The sequence below is a fragment of the Ursus americanus genome, chromosome 10 (genome assembly GCF_024610735.1).
Source record: "Ursus americanus isolate L20-20 chromosome 10, mUrsAme1.1.p, whole genome shotgun sequence".
NCBI classification, from domain to species: Eukaryota; Metazoa; Chordata; class Mammalia; order Carnivora; family Ursidae; genus Ursus; species Ursus americanus.
The window spans coordinates 27,502,051-27,523,915 of NC_142136.1; the positions used below are offsets into that span (position 1 = coordinate 27,502,051).

Below are 21,865 nucleotides of genomic sequence, written 5' to 3' on the forward strand. Positions count from 1 at the left end.
AATCCAGCTTCTAACAATTTCCAATCCAGTATTAGAAATCCTGTAGATCATGAAAAACCTCTACACCTTCAGTCACTTTACAAAATGATTTCTCTACATTTAATCAAAATCCAACTTTCCCTGGATGGCATTATATCCCTCAAAGACCTCTCAAACAGAAGTGTTAATCCTTCCACAGGTCCCCCTTATTTGGGAACAAGAAGACAAGGAAAGTTTTCTTAGATATTACCAATTCTAGATCAAGAGGCTCCCTTAAAATTCAAATTGTCTGTACAGCTTGTGAGACCCACTCATAACTTGTTATTACTAGTTACAAGGGTCAAAAATCATTCCCCAGTCAGTAAGACTTACAAGCCAGCTCTCTAGCCCCAATATCATCCCCCTGCCCTAAATCCTACTATATTACAGGATCACTAAGCCAACTTAACACATCAACTATAAAACAGGAAGTAATAATATTCAGAGTTGAGTGGTCCAAAGACTACCTCAGTTCACTACTTTTCTGACCTGATGATATTCATCTATTTCCGCTTCTACTAAAAAAGATAGATTTCTACATCTTAGTACTTGCTCAGAACCTCCTGGCCTTTACCTTTCTCACTCCCTTAACTTCCACTATATCTATTCTTTGGGGCCTCCATTCACGATCACCTGGTTTCACTTTCTATCATACAAAGCCAGGATTATAAAGTGAAAAACTTATTTGATACTTACACTCAATTTCCTAGTTCCTATATCCTCTGCTACATCTACCCTATTGAGATCCAATTTGGAATGAGTCTAACTGCTATTCTCCTGGTAGAGAGAGGAAAACAAATTACACAATTGTTCCATTACAAATTTAGTTTCTAATCCCAGCAGAGCCATCAGAACTAGTCCTCCCCATGGCAGGTGTTTTAGCTCTGCCAATCTCCTGTTCCCCACTTCCAACCGTGGAGCTCTCGGTCAAAATCTTTGCTTCCTACTTCACGGAGGAAAACAGGTTTTCAAGCAAAAATTCCTTCAACTTCTCTCTCCTGCATCTCTAAATTTAGCATTATGGCATCCATCCTAACTTATACTCTTTGCTCCTAAATGCCAGACAACTGTACAGAGAAGATCCTGAGTCTCAAAGGATCGTTTTTGCTTTAAATTATGTCTCTCCTTCCTTTCTCCACTAATCTTTTTTTCTACCCACATGTATATTCTATTCATGTCATACTTAAACAGAGAAAAACTGCCATCAGCTAAAAATAAAAGGTTTTTTTCCCCTTGTGCTTTTTGAACTATTTCCATCTCTCCTTTCTTTCCTCCAGTGACAAACATCCTAAAAAAGAGAGACAGAGTGAGAGAGAGGAATCTATTCTTATTCTGTGCACTTTTAATTCTCATTTCCTCCCAATCTATTACCAACTGGCTTTCACTCAAAGAGCTCTTGCTAAGAACACCTACATCCTAATTGTTAAATCCAAAAGTCTTTTTTTTCAGTCCTCATTATAAGAAAATCTTTAATACATTCAACACGACTGAGTGTACTTCTAATTGGTTTTTCTTTAGCCTCCAGAGAACTATTTCCCTCTGGTTTTCCTCCTACCTCTGACTATTCATTTTGTTTCTTTTGTAGGGGTCCTTATTTTACTCTGCCAACTTTAAAGAGTCTTAGCTAAAACTGAATCAAGAGCTGCGGAAACTTCCTCTAACACATAGACTGGATTGAAGCTGGAGTGTGTGTAATAGGTACGATTTAGTTTCATTTGCAAGGGCATAAGGCAACTAACCCCCTATAATAGTGTTAAAGTTACTATTACAAGCATTCATTTGTCATTTAAAAATTAGCATGGTGTACTGTCTTTCTGATTTTACATTCTCTTAGATGACTGGGTAGTTGTTAAATAATAAACTAGAAAAGAAGATAATCTGATGCCAGAGTATATAGTCAAGATAACTACCACCTCCTAGCTGCATAATCCTGACTGGGTTTTGAGCCTCATCTTCTTTCTGTGAATCATTAATTTCCATTCAGTAGTTAGTTACCCAACAGTTGCTCAATCAACATTTACTAAGTGCCTAGTATGTTCTAGGTACTGTACTGGGTGCAAGAAATGTGTATAAATCTCAACCCATCAACCCCTAGAACTTGTAGCTTCTAACAACTAGGAGCTCTGAGGCAAGGCCATGATACAGTATTACGAGGGCTGCAACAGAGGGAATAAAGGAAAATAAAAGTCTGCATATTCTATCACAGGTAAGTCAGAAAGCCAAGACCAGCAAGGACCAGGCCTGAAACATCAATTTTCCCTCAATAAACACAGAGAAGCTACAAACAAAATCCTCAAGCAAAACTAAGTATAGTAATATCAATTACAGAGACAAGCTGTTAATGATTCATCCAGGAAGCACAGCAAATGCCAAGATGCTACTGCAGACAAAAGTTGAAGGACTCATCCATCAGTGCTATATGCCAAAGGAAACCCTCAAAAGTTGGCTGATCAATCTAAATACATAATCTCAGGGGCGCCTGGGTGGCTCAGTCATTCAGTGTCTGCCTTCGGCTCAGGGCGTGATCCTGGGGTTCTGGAATTGAGCCCCACGTCGGGCTCTTCAGCTGGGAGCCTGCTTCTTCCTCTCCCACTCCCCTTGCTTGTGTTCCCTCTCTCTCTCTGGCTGTCTCTCTGTCAAATAAATAAATAAAATATTTAAAAATAAATAAATAAATAAATACATAATTTCAATAAATTCATAATATCAGAAGCCAAACACACACATGTTCTCTCTCTGTTCCTTTCAAAAAAGTTAGCCATCATGTACTCCTATACTGATTCACCCCATATATTTCCTTATTTCTGTATAAACAATAATATCCTCATATTACAAGGATCACTACAATGTCACAATTCTAAATACTGGTCAATATACAAACAATTACACTGAGGTTTTCCCACACAACTTGACATGACTGGCATTTTCTAATAAAAGTTTACACACATGAATTCCATGACTATATTGATTTGCACTAGAAGCAAAGATGTACAAGACAAAAACATGTTATAACTTGAGCAAAAGTACTTTCCCAAGAAAAAAAAAAACCAGAGCAAAATTACTTTCCAGAGAGAAACTGAGTAGGTGGTTCTCTATGATACTCAAATTCCAATTGTCAGCAAACCTCAGCACACATTATAAAACAAATTTACCAAATGGTTTTGGAGGGGGGAAAAACCCAGTAATCTAAACGCTTTACTTTCTGAAAGACTCCATTTTGCTTTAAAGAAAAATCTTTAGTTAGCATAACTAAAACACTGATAAAGACTTAAAAGTATTTCATTATGCACTAATTTTGCTTTTAACTAGGTCAATGAAAAGCACTGTGTAGGCATATATTATATACAGATAAATGAAACAAAATACTAGCACAAATAGTTCTGAGCCTATCCTCAATCACCTGCATTGGGCTAAGAATAAGAAGCATACTGGGTTTAAATAATGAGGGTTGGAATCAATTTTTCTAGATTCAAATCTAGGCTTCAGCACTTACCAACTCTGTAACCTGTCCAGGCTTCAGTTTTATCATCTAAAAGAGGAAATACTTACTCATAGGGTTTTTGTAAGGATTACAAAAATTAACACCGGTAAGTACTTAGAATAATGCCTGACATAGTAAAAACCCGCTAATCTTGGTTTAAACAACAAAACAAAGGCTCTTTACATTTATCATCAACTTTAGTCTCTACCATAACACTCTGAGTATCATTGACTATGAGGAGTATGGTGGAACAAATTTTAAGTAACTGAATTGACACACCTAGTTAGAAGCAAAGTCAAGATTCAAATACAGGTTGTACTGTCTCCAAATTCAGGCTCTATTTCAAGATGCCTCCAATAAAAAAAAAATCACAGGTAGTAATCTACTCTGCCACAAAATGACCTTTATGAGTACTTCTAATGCTGACTGGAGTACACACACACACACACTACACACATCTTTGAATTCACCTGTCTACCTCCCTTCAATGCCACGACTCTAATCCAAGCCACCACTCTCTCTTAGCTCAACTACTGCCATAGCTTCCTAACTAAATTGCAGACACTGACCTTCATTATTTCTTGGTTGGTTAACCAATAATTAACACAAAACTGAAGACCACCAATTAATAAGTCGAGAACACATAAAGACAACTTATAAAATACAAATAGGCAGAGAAGAAGCACCCAAATTTAGAGAAAACCGCCAATGTAAAAGAAAAACAAAACAAAAATATTAGGAAGAAAGTTAACGTAGGAAGTAGAAACACAAAAATCTCAAAAATCTACAGCGGGATCTAGTTCCAGCATGGTAGTACAGGCCCTCTACGGCCCAAGCTTCCCACCGACCACAACTATAAACTTGGGACAACATACAAAGCAACCCAACTGTCTGAACAATCTGAATATTAAAAAAAATAGGAAGCAACCTGCAGAAATTCCCCCCACCCCCCACCTTTCTTTTTGCAGCTTGGCTCTGAGGCAGAACCACAGTTGTGGAAAAGCACCATGACTTGAGCTACAAAAACCCAATAGAAATCCTGCTATTTCTAGCAAGGGAAGCATGAAATGGCACCCAACCAGCCAGAAAGTGAGGAGAAATCACTAGCTCTGGAATCACGAATGTGTAAGACTGACCCAAAATAGATTAGTAAAGGCCTAAGGAATTAATATTATATTTGAATATAATTCAAATGCACTCCACACAGAGTGTGAAACGGTACTTAAAATCTAAAACTGACGTGACTGCCTCTAAAACAAAACATCTATATTCTCCAGAGGACCACAGCAAAACTCAGAAGATCCAGGATAAAATCCAAAATTCTAGAAATAAAAAATACTAGAAAATAAAAAAATTCTCTGGGGAAAAGGCAAAATCAAGAAATGCCAATTCCCAGATGACTCAGATTATAGTTCCCATACAGGGATTTTAAAGCAGCTATTATAACTATGTTCCAGGAAGTAAAGCAAAATTACCTTGAAATCAATGAAAATGACAGAGAAAGAATCTTAGTGGGTAAACAGAAAACAAACCAACAACAAAATTTTTGAGTGAATTTCACCTCTAGGCATCTCTTCTTAGGAACCTACTAGAAAACATGTGCCCCTAAAATAAGAGAGTAAACCAAAATCAGAGTAAGACTTAGAATTCAAGAAATAGAGGATCCAACAGAGTAAAGTGTTGAAGAAAAAAGTCTCATTATGATAGCTCTGCACCAGGCCTAGAGAACAAACAGTACAGATGGAAATGGGAGGAGAAGGGCTAAGTACATCTTCAAAGAACAAAATAAAGAAAAAATAATTTTTGACCATACAAAGAATATAGCTGAAAAACAAATTTTGAAAAATCACGACAGAATATGCAAAGAATTAACAAGGATACAGAGGAAAAATAAAGAAATAAAAATTAGGCAACTCCATTAAAAATTATAAAAGTTATAGAAATTATACAACCTGACAGTAGTGAACAATATTTTCATGTCATAAAATGTAAATACTAATTACTGATTTAGCCAAAGATTAGGTGCCTTTCATACATTTAATCCTCACAATAACTCTACAAAGTAGGTCCAATATCTGTACTATCCTTACTTTACAGATGAGGAAGCAATGGCATAGAGAGGTGAAGTAATTGGCCCAAGGTTACAGTGCTTTAAGTGAGGAGCCAAGATTTGAATCCCAGAGGTGAGACTACGAAGATCACGATCTGGGAGGGGAAAGGGGGACATGTAAGAAAACAAGGTAGAGCTGACCCTTGAACAACATGGGTTTGAACTGTGTGGGTTCACTTACACGTGGATTTCTTTCTGATACCGTACAGTACTGTAACTGTATTTGCACTATAGTTTTCTTAATAAGATTTCCTTTTCTCTAGCTTACTTAATACATACACAAAATATGTGTTAATCAACAGTTTGTTATCAGTAAGGCTTCTAGTCAGCAGTAGGCTAAGTCTTGGGGGAGTCAAGTTATACTCGGATTTTGGACTGGCGGGGGGTGGGGGAAGCAGGCAGCACCCCTAACCCTCACGTTTTCCAAGGGTCAACTGTAAGATTAATAAATCAACAAATGAATATACATATATGTTAAAAACAGAGTTAAAGCAGCTAAAAGAGATTGTTTTCTTTCAAGGAGAAAGGCTTGGAGGACAAAAGGAGACTCGTGTTTCTCATTATTTTATATTAATATTACTATATTATATATAATAACATATAATATGTAACATTTTAACTTAACTGATATGTTTGCCGGTAATAAAGTAAAATTTGTCCTCTAAGCTTTGCTGCATAACCTTGACCAGACCCTCCTTCAGTCAATCTTCTCTAAAATGAGAGGTTGAAGAAAATGATCACTAACTTACACACCTAGAGACAGTTTATTTTCCTTCTTTCCATAAGTAGACCATATAACCTAACCATAGTTAACTATCTTGCAAATACAAGCCATCAGTCAAATGAGGAATTGTGTAAAAACAGCAGAATTCATCTAAATGATCCCTCAGCACTATTCTAAAAAGAAAATATCTACCCTAACTATGGACATCAAGAATATCATTGTATAGGCTAGGCAATACATTGTTATTGTTGTTTTAACATAACTCTGCAAAACTGTTCACTTTATAAATAAAAGATAATATACCAGTAACCTCATGCATACACTTGAAGTCATTCAGAAAGACTTTCATCTATTTCTTCAATAAGTATGTACTATGCATCTATATTCGGCCCAGAACTATGCTATATACTATTATAAACAAGAGAAATCTAAGCTCTACTTCCCACTGAGTTTACAAAATACGTACCATGGAATAAGAACTATGATAGGGTTAAGTGCAGGGTGCCTGGGTGGCTCAGTCGGCTAAGTGTCTACCTTTGGCTCAGGTTATGATCCCAGAGTCCCAAGATCCAGGTTCCCTGCTCAGTGGGGAGTCTGCTTCTCCCTCTGCTCCTCCCCCTCCCCCGCTAGTACTCTCTCCCTCTCAAACAAATAAATGAAATCTTAAAAAAAAAATGATGGGGTGGGGCGCCTGGGTAGCGCAGTGGTTAAGTAGCTGCCTTTGGCTCAGGGCGTGATACCAGCGTTCTGGGTTCGAGCCCCACATCAGGCTTCTCCGCTGGGAGCCTGCTTCTTCCTCTCCCACTCCCCTGCTTGTGTTCCCTCTCTCACTGGCTGTCTCTGTCAAATAAATAAATAAAATCTTTAAAGAAAAAAAAAATGATAGGGGTAAGTTCACAGTGTTAAAGAACACACAAAACTTGGTGGTAAAGGGCAGGAAATGAAGGGGGGGGAACAAAGGGTGAAGGAAGATTTTCTGGAGGAAAGAACATCTAAATAGATCTGAATAAAGAACAAATTAATCCTGGAGGAAGGAGGGAGAAAAGAAAACGGAAATATGTTCAAACGCCAAAAGACCAGAAGGCATGGTTTAGAGTGGTGGTTAGAGAGGGGCAGGGCAAGAGAACAAAAGTAATATAGTTCAAAATCTGGCTGTGTGCAGGGCAACAACAAACCAAGGGGGGGGGGGGGGCGGGGAGCAGAGGCTCATGTTGTTCTCTAAAGGTTACAAACAAAAACTTAAAGAGTCAAGATTTATTTTAAAACCCTTCCTCTTTTGGGGAAATCACACAAAAAGTTACGTTGATAAATGAAAGCTTTAACTGAGAACAAATGTTCTATAAAAACTGTCACTACTGGATTTCTTCAACCCAACATCTAAAGTCTACAAGTTGTAAGCACCTCAAAATTAGTAAAGAGGTAAAACCTTCCAGTTTAGTTCCTGATTCTCAAAGCCTATGCCAAACAGCACAATTCTTTACATAATGTAATAAGTAATCCTGGAGAAACATCATAGACAAACTAAACAACAGCACATTCCTAAACTTCGAAAATATTAAATTGTTCATGTTCAAACAAATCTTTAAGCAAGTCAAACCTTTAAGATAATCTGATAGTAAATATTAAGCCATTGCAGCATTTCCCAACTTGCATTTGGCATGTCTTTAACAAGAATTTTATGCACGCCTTAATTCCAGCTAAGTAATCAAATTCTGGAAGAAACCATAACAACGTGGTTATTAAAACAGATACAGGATGATTTATAATCACATACTAAGTAGGCTAGTTTTAATTACAAGGATCTTGTCAGTAAATTTACATTTAATAAATGTCAGCAGAATCTATTCCATACTTATTCAAACTTAAGACAGGCCTACATTCATAAAAGACATGACATTCTAAAATATTATTAACAGACATACAATCAGACAATGTTTTAGAATGTAGGCTGACATTAAGGAAAGAATAGAACGAAAACAGTGGCTAAGTAATCAATATAAAACAGATGCGAAAATCAAAGGAGTACCCACAACTCCACAATTAATGAAGATACTAAGCTGCTGCATATGACTTCACAGGTTACTTACTGAACAACTCTAGGGGGCACCGATACACAGAGAGAGAGAGAGAGAGAGAGAGAAAGAGAGAGAAAGGCTAAGCAATATACATTAAACTGGAAGGTAATGCAGATACACAACCACTACCATCAGACAGTCCAAGTCTTGGCAGCAATGAAAGAAACACGTACAAAAACAGAGTAAAATAAGCAAGATATTGAGTGTACAAAACTGCTCTTGAGCTAGCCAACATTCATTCATTCATTCATTCATTCATTCATTCACTTTTAACAAATACTCCCTAAATGCCTACCACATGCCAGGTACTAAAAGATACATCAGTGAACTAAACAAACGAAAATCCCTGTACTTGTTAAGTTTACACCTGGGGTGAAGGGAGAAGGTAAGAATTAAAAACACAAAATATTTAGAATATGAGTTGGTGATCAGTACTACAGAAAAAAAAAAAAATGAAACAGAGAGTGGGGTTGGGAGTACTGTGAAGAGGGTATAGTTATTTTAAGTAAGATGGCCAAGAATGGCCTCAATGAGGTGACCACTTCAACAGAACGAAGATTCTACTAGACATGAGAAGCTTGTCTTTGTCATTCTCACAGAAAAAATTTATACTCCATTCCACCCCATTCATCTCTACCCCAATTCTAGTGACAGACTAGGTGAGGTGGCTGACTGATTACCAGGTAGATGTAAGTGATGCAAAACAACCTTACCACATTCCTAAAGGTTTGTTTCTAGCCTGGGTGAAATAAAAAAGTTGTCAGAAGCATCTGGCAACAGGCCCAAGCTTCAGGACTGTTTGAGGTACATTCCCATAACATCCATATCAGGGGTGGGAAAATTACAGCCAGCAAGCCAAATCTAGCCCACTGTTTTTGAGCCACATTAATTTGTTTACCTATTAAGTACAAATACTTTTTTGCACTACAACAGCAGATTTGAGAAGTTATGACACAGACCACATGGCCTGCGAAGCCTAAACATTTACTATCCAGCCCTTTACTGAAGAATTTGTTCTAGATCATCATCACCACCATCCCCATCCCCATCCCCATCATCTTCCCCATCACCACCACCACCCCCACCCCCACAGTAAGACCACTTTCAGGGACATCTTCATGAGCACATGACCAGTGTAGTCACTAAGAACCCTGCCTCAGGAAGTCCCCATACTTGGGGTTTAATGCTCTATAGTCACCATCTTAAAATTTTCAGAAATTTTATCTCTGAATCTGAGTTTTATAAGTAAACCCCAATAGGACAACAGAGCTTGTGCCAGGGCTCATAAGAAGCCATAAGAAGTCTGCCTCCCCAGGAAGGATTCTCAGTCAGCTGAACCCTCTGTCTCTGCCTGACCTCCCTACCCTTGCCCCATAGTTAGGGATGTAACAAGGCATCGGCCACCCCATCCCAGGCTGGCATCACCATGACACATTCACAGGCAAACCAGCAAGGTCTCCTCCTGTGGCTGATTCAGGTATGGAGCAAGTCCTGGCATGGAGGATGCAATCCCTTGAGAGTTGTCCATCTGCTGTGGGTTGAGACAGTAAACCTATAGGAAGGGGAGATGGGCTTCCCTGCCCCAGGCCGGGACCCTATATTTTCATTTGGCACTGGGACCTGCATATTATACAGCTAGACTTCACTGCTTTCATAAAGCAAAAATTATAAACCAAACTTATAAATGAAAGTTCCATTCTTCTATCAAATTCATAAAATTTCTATGGTTTGTCCCATTTCACCCTGAGCCAACCCCCTTCATCTTGCTCTAGCAACAAAGTTTTCTTCATATTCTTAAACCAACAAACTAATTTCCACCATAGGCCACTATCACACTTGAAATATTCATCAACTAGAACAGTTCAATCAAGCCTCACCCTGACTGTCATGCCCTTCAGAATGGATGACTTGAAGTTCTCTGATTACCCTGATTCCAATCAACTGAGGGGTCAAACCAACTGGTGTTACATCTCCAAAGATGGTCACCACCAATTTCTGACTGCATGTACATACATGCCTCTTCTTCACTGAGAGATGGAGTTTATTTCCTCTCCCTTTGAATAAGGCTGAACCTACGACTGCTTTAAACTTTAACACAGAGGAGAACTGAAATGATCCAGTCAACACTGTCAGTTGAGCTCCCAATTAATAGTCAGCATCAACTGCTAGACAAGTGAATGAGTTATCTTGGACATTCCAACCCAATCAAGCCCCCAAACAGCTGCAGCCCCAGCTATCATCACATGGAGCAGAAGAACCTCTTTATTGATCAGAGCCAACCCACAGAATCTTGAAACATAATAAATGCTTACATATGGAGTAGTCTGTTACAAAACTATAAAACTAAACAACAAAATCTGAATACCAGATCCATCCATCACAGCTAAGCCTATTATTTAACCTCTTTATGTTTCATTTTTTCTCACCTGCAAAGTGAGGATCAAGATATTATCTATTTCACAGAAGTGGTCTAAGGATTAAATGTGCTCATATGTGTAAAGCACTTGGCAGAGTTCTCAGCATATTCCTGACATAATGCAAAGTCATTACTATTCTATTATTGCTATTTTAGTATTGATAAAATATATTATTTATTCCACAATCTGTTTCATTTTTTTAAAAAACTACCTAGTACTATCTGAAATTATGCTTACTTATTTATCTGCACCCCCTCCTCCACCAAAGTATGAGCCATACGACATTTAGTTATTGTCTTGTCCAGCACCTAAAACAGAATTTGGCAGAGATACCTCATAAATTATTGTATATTGAATAAATGAGTTTCAGGACCTCTGTTTCATAGTTAACAATGATATCCAAAAACTGTTCCCATACTTTACTTAAGCATAAATCTGACAAGAGGCACTCAAAACATAAAACAATCATATAAACTATAATGTGGTATTTTCATGACATAATTCCAACACACTTGTTACTGCACAAATCTTTTACCTTTACTAGATCCTGTACTGCTTAAATATGCCTAAGCGATGGCTAGCATTTGATTCAGCATCAGTTAGGCGTGCTAATGTAGTATACTCATCTGTACATTTTTAATTAAGTTTTTTAAAGCTTTTTATTTAAATTCCTGCATAGTTAACATACAGTGTTATATTACTTTCAGGTGGTATACAATGCAGTGATTCAACAATTCTATACATTACTCAGTGCTCGTTATGATATGTGTACTCTTAATTCCCTTCACCCATTTCACCCAACCCCCCCCCCTTCCCTTCTGGTTAACTATCAGTTTGTTCTCTATAGTTAAGAATCGGCTTCTTGATTTGTCTCTCTTTTTTGTTTCTTAAATTCCACATTTGAGTGTGAAATCACACGATATTTATCTTTCTCTGACTTATCTGGCTTAGCATTATATTCTCTAGTTCCATCCATGTTATTACAAATAGTAATATTTCATTCTTTTTATGACTAATGTTCCATTTTACATATATATGTATATATATATATATATATATATATACACATACATACATACATACAAGCGCGCATGCGTGTGCACATATACACACACAGGCACACACCCACCCACCCCACATCTTCTGTATCCATTTATCTATGGATGGACACTTGAGCTGCTTCCATAATTTGGCTATTATAAATAATGCTGCAATAAGCATAGGGGTGCATGTATCTCTCTAAATTAGTGTTCTTGTATTTTGGGGGTAAATACCCGGTAGTGCAATTACTGAATCGTAGAGTAGTTCTATTTTTAACTTTCTGAGGAACCTCCATACTGCTTTCCACAGTGGCTGCACTAGTTAGCATTACAACCAACATTGCTCAAGGGTTTCTATTTCTCCACATTCTCACCAACACTTTTTGTTTCTTATTCATTTGTATAATTTAAAAAAAAAAAAGTGAGCTGCTCTCAATCAATCAAATCAATGACACACAGTTAATATCACTACAAGTACAGAAATAGCCAGAGAAATTTTAATATGGGCTGTGTTCAAACACAAATTAATCTGACAACACACAATAACATAATACTAGTCTTCAAGCTGTGGAAACTTGGTATAAAACACATTCAAGTGTGAATTTCCTCAACTACAGTTTTTATAAGTTTCAAACCTATTTTAAAGTTGAAATAAAAATCAAGACATTCACAAGAACCCTGAACCCTGAAACACCTCTGAAATACACCAGGTCCAGAAGGTAGAAAGACACACAAAAACATAATTCAGTGTAACAACTTCTCTAATACTGTGATTTTCAACTTTTCTCCACCTTGACACAGATGAGATACAAGTAACTCGCTCTCTCTCCCTCTTCCAATCATAGTTCTGTAGGAGTTTTTACATTTAAGAACAGGTAAACAAGCTAGAGGGGTGTGGTACAGAACTGCAGATGAGAAATAAACATATGTAAAATCAAAGAAGAGAGAATACATCATGGCTGAAGAACTAATAATGAGTAGGTCCTGATAGACAAGAGCAGTTAGTGCATAAAAATTGAGAGGAGGAACTGCTAAGATACTGTGCTCTACAGATATGGAAAGGTCTATTCAAGGAACTTGTATGTTAAAAACAGAAATTAAGATTTCAAAATTCCAATAAGCCCACCAGAATGGCTAAAATTAAAAAGACCGACAACACCACCAAAATTTGGCAAGTTGGTGCAGCAACCAAAATTTCATACATTGTTGGTAGAAGTGTAAAATGGTACAACTTGGAAAAAAGTCTGGTGGTTTCTTATGAAAGTAAACATACACCTATCCTATCTACCCAGGAATTCCACCCAAGACAAATGAAAATATATGTTTATAAAAAGCTTCATACAAAAATATTCCTACCAGCTTTATCCATAATAGCCAAAAACTGGAAACAATCCAAATGTCCATCCACAGAGCAATGGATGAATAAACTGTAGTGTATTCATTCAATTTATACGATGAAATACTATTCAGCCATAAAAAGGATGATATATACACAATAACATGGATCAATCTCCAAAACTTCATGCAGAGTGAAAGAAGTTTTGCTGAACATATGCTGTATAATTCTGGAATAAGCAAAACTAATTTAAGTGAACAACAACAACAACAACGGAATAGTGATCAACCAGAGGATAGGAATCAACAGGGAAGAATCACAAGGGAACTTTATAGGGTGATAATAAAGTTTTACATCAGGGGGTTGGTAAATGTTTTCCGTAAATGGCAGGATAGTTAATATTTTAGTACTTGTGAGCCCTGCTTCAAATATTCAATTCTGCCATTGTAAATGAATGGGCATGGCTGTGTTACAATAAAACTTTACAAAAAGAGTAGTTGAAACATAGTTTGCTGATCCCTGTTCTATATTTTGAAAGTGATTTGAGTTACACAAGTCTCTGCATTTGTCAAAACTCATCAAATAAGCCACATAAGATTTGTGCATTTCACCATATGTCAATTTTACCCCAAAGAAAGAGAACCATGAAGAAAGACTGAACTCTAGGCTAACGATAAGCATGTGGTTTACAGTGAGTTACACTTGTATCTCCAACTTTGAAAGCAGCCAAAAAAAAAAAAAAAAAAATGGATTGACAGGTGTACAACACAGATATAACAAATTTTTGGCCACTGTAGACCCTACAATTGGCATATGGTATGGGGGTTTAACTGTATAATTTTTTCAACATTTCTATATATGTACTTGAAAGTTTTAATATTAAATGTGGGAGAGAGGGAATTCAACAATAGACCGCTGAAGATTTTTAAACAAAGTAATGAAAATCAAATGTATGCTCTACAAATATGACTCACACAGTGCAAAAGACACACTGAAGGAGAGTCAGATGAAGGAAAAAAGCAGTAAGTGGGCTATTACAATAGTCAGTGTCATAGAAAGTATTAACATTTAAGTAGTAAGTACAAAATGAGTTCACAAAGAGAAGTCAGAGAAGAGTAGAAAGCTTCTTCCTATCAGGAATAAGGAGTTTCAAGAAGAAAGTAAGTTCCCAGGGTCAATGTAACAGAAATCAAGCAAGATGAACACAGAAAAATACCTATTAGATTAAGCAATGGGCAACTCTGATGATGTAAAAGTGGTGTGGTTAAGAATATAAACCAGATAAAGAATACTGATAAATTCAAAGGAAACAAACAAGTGAGGATCAAAGAAACATAGGTGGGCCAAGAAGGCAAAAACTAGAGAGCAACATAAAAGACTGCAATATTTCTTTAACATGGAAAGCAAAAGTAAATGACCACACCTAAAAATCCCCATCTATTATCTCATCCAGAACATGTACTATTGAGTAAGGCAGTCTGCCATGGGCCTGACTGTCCCTACATATTCTTGCTGAGTGTGAAAGTCTGCAAAACTTATCTACTTCCTGATATTGAGTGGATTCTTGTAATTAGTCACCTAGGCAACAAAGAAGGTCAAGGTTACCACAGCACATAGCTATACTTGAGGGAGAGGTGAACTACCTTGTTTGTTGCTCCCTACAATGTTTGCTGCTTGCTAAAAAGGTGTTGGAGCATTGGTCCTGAGTTCCTCCATTGTGATCCACTACATGCATCCCTCTAGACTCTTTACCTTCATAGGACCTGGGTGTAAGGAAAACCTACACAAATATGCTGACGTTCAAGCAGCTTGCTATGAGTAATAATGCTAGTGTTTCTGATCTGGGAGTCTCCTGTTTTCTGCTAGCAACAATTAAACATTAATAAAACTAACTTATTCGCCTATAAATATGGTAAAATCAAATTGTAAGACTTTTCACAGTACTTGACATGAACAACAAAGAACTAGTTGATATTCATGCTGCTATATAAAAGAGACACAAAAGTGGTCACAAAAACTGAAATATATATAATACTTTATAGTTTGTACACCTTAAGTTATTCATAATATTATATTAGTGTTCATATAACGGCCTCCATATTACATGTTTTACGTATATTACAACATATAATTCTCATAATAATCCTCATGAGGTAGGTACTAATATGATGAAACTGAAGCTTCAAAATGGTAAGTAAATAAGCTAAGGGCTCACAAACTGTAAACAGCACAACCTAAATATAAGCCCAGATGACTTTAAAATGCACTTTGTTTTGTTTTGTTAACCATCAATAGTCGATCTCCTTTCCAGCTGATTTATCAAGGACAACTCTAATTCTCCAGATATAAGACCAAAGTACTTAGAGCTCTGCAGTATGAATACGTCATTGTTCACAGAAAAACTAACATTTTGGAAATGTTAATATCATCTTAAAATTTTCTCCAAAATTCTAGGATCAAATTTTAGGAAGAGCTAGGTCAAACAAATCCAAACCATTATCTCTACTGCAGAATTTCTCATGATTTTAATATGCAAATATGTTTTAGCATGCTAATATAAGTCATAAATCTTCTAAGACCATCTATTATCATCATTCTGGAAAACTGGGAAACTACTGCTACAATCAACAGTGCCAACTTTACTTGTATTCAGAATTATCTTTGAAACCTTAGTAGTCAGCTTGGTTCAGGTACATAATCCTTTAAAAGAGAGAACATCAAAGTTAGAATGTGGCCTAAGAGCTTCAAGCCAAATCAACTACTACATACTTTGGCAACATTGCTCATTTTCTACCAAACAAGACTTAATTCCCCATAACACAAGGAAACTACGTAGCATACCTAGCTTTTTCTGAAATTAGAAGGATAATAATTAAGGCTTTTTGTAGCTCTACATTGTTACCTACTGCTTTACTTAACAAAATTCAGACCCCCATAACAATGGAAGGGAAGAAAAGACCACAGAAAAACCAGTTCCACATAAAACCTGTGCATTGGTTAATGGTAGTGAGTCATTCTGATGGTTCTGTGCATCACTGCCAGCTCTCCAATACGGAAAGCTAAATTTTAACTCCATCAATAAGTGATAAATTAACATTACATACTATTTCACCCCTAACTATATGTATATTTGCCTGTCACCTACTTAGTCATATCTTAACATTCAACAACTGAAACTGTTTACTGCTCAATGATCTATTAATCGTTCCAGAGTTTTCAACAAAACTGAGCTAAAGACAGCCACACAGCAGTCGTGTTCATCATATAAACCAGAACTGCAGATTTGTCCCTAGCCAAATAATCTGCTAGACACCAATTCAGCTGCTTCTTTGGAATAACTAGATATAGTCATTCATCAGGCCATTCTCAACAAAACCAAGAGTTATAGTAGACAAATGAAATAACTATGTAATTACAAAGCAACAGGAATTACAATCCAAATTTAAACTATGCTAAGATTCTCAAACACTTTACCTTACAAAGAAAACACACTGATATCATACCTACTTAGAGTGAACAGTAACTTTAAAAGAACAAATTTTGGACCTCGGCTCTGAAGGAATGCTTCCTCTCAAAGTCTATTTCAAAGTCTACGTAGGACACATCTCCAGTTGCGGGGGAAAAAACGCAATAAAATATGATATTGTCCACTTGTTGTGAAAAAAGTTGTAAAGAAAAGGAAAAAAAATCTTAAAACTGGGAGAGTAAATTTCAAAATATTGGTGTTAGGAATTTTTTTTAAGTAATAATTAAGTCAAGCCTTAACTAGTCATAACTACTGAAAGCAAATGTGACAATATAACAAATTATTTTAAGGCACAGCTATATCAGTTAAAAATGTTTTGAGTAGTGATTTGTGAATGAGAACATAGTTGATTCTGATAAGCAAAATCCCCAAAGAGAAAGAATTTAAATCAGCTAATGCCATTAAGGAAACAAACTGTAAGAAGAAAGAAAAGAGATTAGAAAAAAGACACTGGAAATACTATCCAATATTAACTACTGAATTTTATTTTAGCTAACATCTGCAACAAATCAGAATGCCTTTAAAAATAAAATATAAACTACCAAAAGTGTATACACTTACAATTTGAAAAATGTCTCCTATACTGGCAGCAATATTTTCCAAACCATTCTGAAAATACGGACAAATTTTCACAAAATTCAACATAGGTCATTTTAAGATTTACAGGATGTAAAGCAGATGAAAAGAAAGCATCATGAGCTTTTATCTTAGAAAAATGCAAAGTTGCATACATTGGGATTACATCTTTCAGTAGCCTTCATATTTGTCAAAATGCAATTATTAACAGAAATTCTTCATAACTAAGGCTCTTGTGTGCAAATACATATTTGCAAGGTGAAATCTACTTCACTACATCTACATTTGTAAAATTTCACAAACAGTACTATTAGCTGCACCATCAATGCTACATATTAACGTTTTCCTCCTCTTCCTTAGTAAAAAGGTTTAACTTAATTACCGTCTGAAAGTTTATATTGTAACATGCTACCTAGTTACAACAAAAGAGTCAACTATTGCTGAGTCCATTTTTTAAAGAGGGTTTACAATAGAAACCTCCAATGCCAGGACCATTAATTAATACTACAGGAAGAACTACGTTAGAAAAATTGACACTGAAAAGAGAGGTCCACTTTTCACTCATTTTAACATACAAAGGCTTGTGTGGTTGAACTGGAAAACCCTCTATTTAATGAAAAATAAGTCAAACAAGATTTGCATTTTTGTTCTAGTAAAACTTGTTTCCTCTCCTACCCCCCCACCCCAAAAAGTCGGAATAGGAAAAAAGAATAGTCACTTTTAATACTAACAAAATGGAAAAGGACAAAATCACAAGGTTAACTAGAGCTGAGACACAAGATCAGCACCACCGTTCTCTATAGCTGCACAATTTTTCAACCCACATTTTTCACCGAATCCACATCCCACCCTACATCGTGCTTACATCTCCCCCCACCCTCCATTTATGACGGCGATCATCTTCCCAGCAGGTATGTGAACTCAACACCATTTCCAGCAGACAATCCACTGGAAATGTCTCAGAAGTGACTGGGTCAGGGAATAAGGAAATGATCGACAAAGTGAGAAGTAAAATAAATATTAGTTTTAGGAAGGGGGGACCAAGGGTGTCCCTACAGCGGGATATAGGGTGCGGGTGAGGGATGGGGAGGTAGGAGGAGCCTTGGGTCGAGAGGAAAGGGTCTTGAAGGAGTCAGAGGTAAGCTCCACAAGGAGAGGTGTAAAAGAAAAAAAAAAAATTAGGCAGTTTTTTGCCCGAAAGAAGGAGACTCCCTGGTCCACAGAGGGAGGCAGTCTGGGGTCCCTGGCCGCGCAGGAGGCCGGGGCGGGGGCGCAGGAACTCACCACCTGGTAGCGGCCAGTCCCTGGCTGGTGATGATCCATCCTGCCCGGCTCGGGATCCGGCTTCCGAGCCGGCGAGTCCTCTCGGTGCTCGGCCCCCTCGTCCACCCCCGTCGCCGACGTCGTTGCCGCAGCGCCCCTTCCGCCTCTGTTTCTGCCGCCGCGGTCGCCCGGCCGGGCCGCTTCACTTCCTGTCGCTCCCGCAGCAGCCGCGGAAACCTCCGCGTCGGCCACCGCGCTGAGAAGCCCCGGAGCACCTCGCGCGCTACTGAGCATGCTCGGAATGGTTGCGCATGCTCGTTGGGTCCTCAGGCGTCCCATTCGCGTCGCGAAGCTGGGGGGTTGGGCTGGGTGGGAGGAGATGGAAAAGTAAGACAAGTCCGGGGAACTGTCTAGGTTGTCGGGAGTGGGCGGTGGCAAAGGGAACGGAAAAAAAAAATCACCGTTCTTGATAGGTCTTTTCTATTGGACGGGTTTCGCGCAAGCACGGGCGGGTACACAGTCGCACCACGCAGAGACCAGAGTCGAGGAGAAAGGGAACGCATACCTAGAACCCTTGAGAACGGGTCACCCATTTACCCAACACGTCCTCTTATTACTCACCCAGCATAGGACAATGCAGGGAGATCCGTCTAGGACGTTGCTATAACTATAGCGCATTCAAAATCATTAGTAAGGTAAGGGAGATCTTTTTAAATATTGTTTTGTCGCCCTCTTGGTAGTATGAGATTTAAGAATCTAACAGGGACTCTTCAACAATACTCTAATATCTCGCCAAGGAAGGAGGCCTCTAGTGATCCCTAGGTTACTGGAAGGATACAAGAAAATAATGAAATAAGATAGGACTGTTTTGTCATCATACTCCAATGGTTCCGAAGGATTTAACAGTAAGAAATCACTTTGTGTGAGACATTGTAAAACTATCCCAGTGTCAGGTTAACCACACGTAACCTACTATGTGTGAGTATCTCCCAAAGGCCACAAAACGTGTTTTTCTAGGGAGTAAAAAAGTATGATGGGACAAAGTAAAGTACCTTTTAACCCAAAGACCTGCTTTCTATGCCCTGAAAACTATGATCCCACATAATCTGGCCCAGCTATCTCTTTTAGTTTACTCCCTTCCTGAATCTCCAAAGGAGATTCCTGGAATGAAAAAGGCCACTGAATGAGCCTGATCAGCTAGTTAAAATAGCAAAAATACAATAAAGACAGAACTCATTGAGACCATCATCAAAAAAAGTTAAACCTTCTCTACAATTTTATTCAAAGCATCGACCAGTTCTTACTATTTTTACCGTCCTGACACATCTAGTGGTAGAGAGCATGAAGAGGCTAACAGTAGAAAGAGGCAATAACATCATACTTAAATGTCTTTAAACTTTTCTTTTGATCTAAGTTCATATATTTTAGATTAGAAGACGATGAAATAGGACATTTTATTGTATTATTGTACAAGAGGTCACCCTCACAATTTCACCCCAAATGGTATCATCTTTCATGGTCAAAACAACAGAGTGTCAGCAAAATGAAATTAGATTCCTACATCACTTATGGTCTATACTATTCCTTTAGAACTTAATTTTATATGTGCTTGTGTTTTCATTAATCATTTATATGTCCATTGGTTGTTTCTCAAATACACTACTGCTCAGGGCAGAGGCCATTTTTTACACCTAACGCACCCAGAACAGTACTGAGAACTGAGAACATAATGGTGAAAGCTAAAGACCTGACCAAGGGGCGCCTGGGTAGTGCAGTCATTAATTGCCTGCCTTCAGCTCAGGTCATGATCCTGGCGTTCTGGGATCGAGTCCCACATTGGGCTCCTCCACTGGGAGCCTGCTTTTTCCTCTCCCACTCCCCTGGGGTGTTCCCTCTCTTGCTGGCTGTCTCTCTGTCACATAAATAAATAAAATCTTTAAAAAAAAAAAAAAGACCTGACCAAAAGTAGACATCCTGAATCCTCTTAGGGTAACAGATTCTTTTCATTTTACCTTCCTCCCAAGTTCTGTAAACATTTTGCTAATCTAGAGAGCAAATGACAAAATTCAATGGGAAAGCACTTTTCCAGTGAAGAAGAGGAAGAGAAAGAGGGGAAAGAAATATAGTAACTAATGGATATTGAACCCTTCCCAAGCCAGGGAGTGCATGTGTTATATCATTTTATCCTCACAACATCTCCATGATGTAGGCATGACTATAATCCCTGTTTAACAAATCAGGTAAGTAAGGCATCAAGAGGTTCAGGAACTTGTCCAAAGCCAAATTACTAGCAAGTGGTCACAGACTCCACAGTCTCCTCTATGTTAAGCACTGTGCTATAATATACCCTAAAAAAAAAAAAAATAGTGATGCAGAGCCAATCTGACTGCTTTAAATCCACCTTCTTGATCCATATGAAATAAATGATTCTTTCTCATCATCCCCAAAAGAGCCACACTGAGCTCCTTTTGTCCATTTCACAACTAAGCCACTGTGACCTGTAATAGGCCACCACAAGTGGAGGCCCTGAGTTGTCCCACTAAGAGCAACTTATTTGGGATGAAATGGGAATAACAATATTCTTATTATTTTAGAGGCTTTAAGCAACATCCTATATATTCAATCCCTAACTTTTCCGTGGTGACAACTCTAGTTACCTAAGGAACTGGTGGTAGTGTACCTTTATAAACTACTTCAAGTGGAATTTTAGAATTTTAATGCACTCACTAACAACTCTTGTTCTGGCCTAATCAATTTTCATCTCCAAAATACACAGCCACCCATAATTTCACGAGGGCCACATTGCAGTCCTGGGGCAGATGTGGAGATAAACTGCCAGGATTCCCCATCCAGAAGCACTCTGACCAGTTGCAAGAAGTGTGATTAACCAACCACCTCCAGCTGTTAGCCATGTCAGGCTTTCCTTCAGTTTTCAACCTGACGTGGTGTTATTTTTAGCATGGCATCTGGTCATTGACGGTGGTGGTACAGGTTGAGCCACTTTTGCCTGATACTGACCCTTTGAAGGGGCAATCTTTGCTTCAGAACTCCCTGCTACACTGGCAGAGACTTTGTTAGCTCTGCAGTATGTTGTAATGAGTCTCCCTGCCCAATCCTTTTTCCTTCCACAGGTGTGAACTCCCTAATAAATGTCTTGCACTCCTAACTTCATATCAGCATCTGCTTCCTGGAGAACCCAAACTAGACAAGTGACAAAATGTAAAGTGATAAAACATTGTTAATATCAAAATTCTGTGAAAGGACTACAAAGTTCCTTTCACATAATTGATGTTTCACCT

General features: G+C 37.9%; 1 protein-coding gene across 1 annotated transcript in view; it reads right to left on the minus strand.

The window, feature by feature from the left end:
* Positions 1 to 18,929, minus strand: part of NDFIP2 (Nedd4 family interacting protein 2) — a 63,960-nt gene extending 45,031 nt beyond the window's left edge. Inside the window, exon 1 of the mRNA XM_045810967.2 lies at positions 18,588 to 18,929. Within this exon, the coding sequence (XP_045666923.1) occupies positions 18,588 to 18,905 (318 nt within the window). The 5' untranslated portion in view covers positions 18,906 to 18,929. The remainder of the gene's footprint in view (positions 1 to 18,587) is intronic.
* Between the last annotated feature and the right edge of the window lie 2,936 nt (positions 18,930 to 21,865).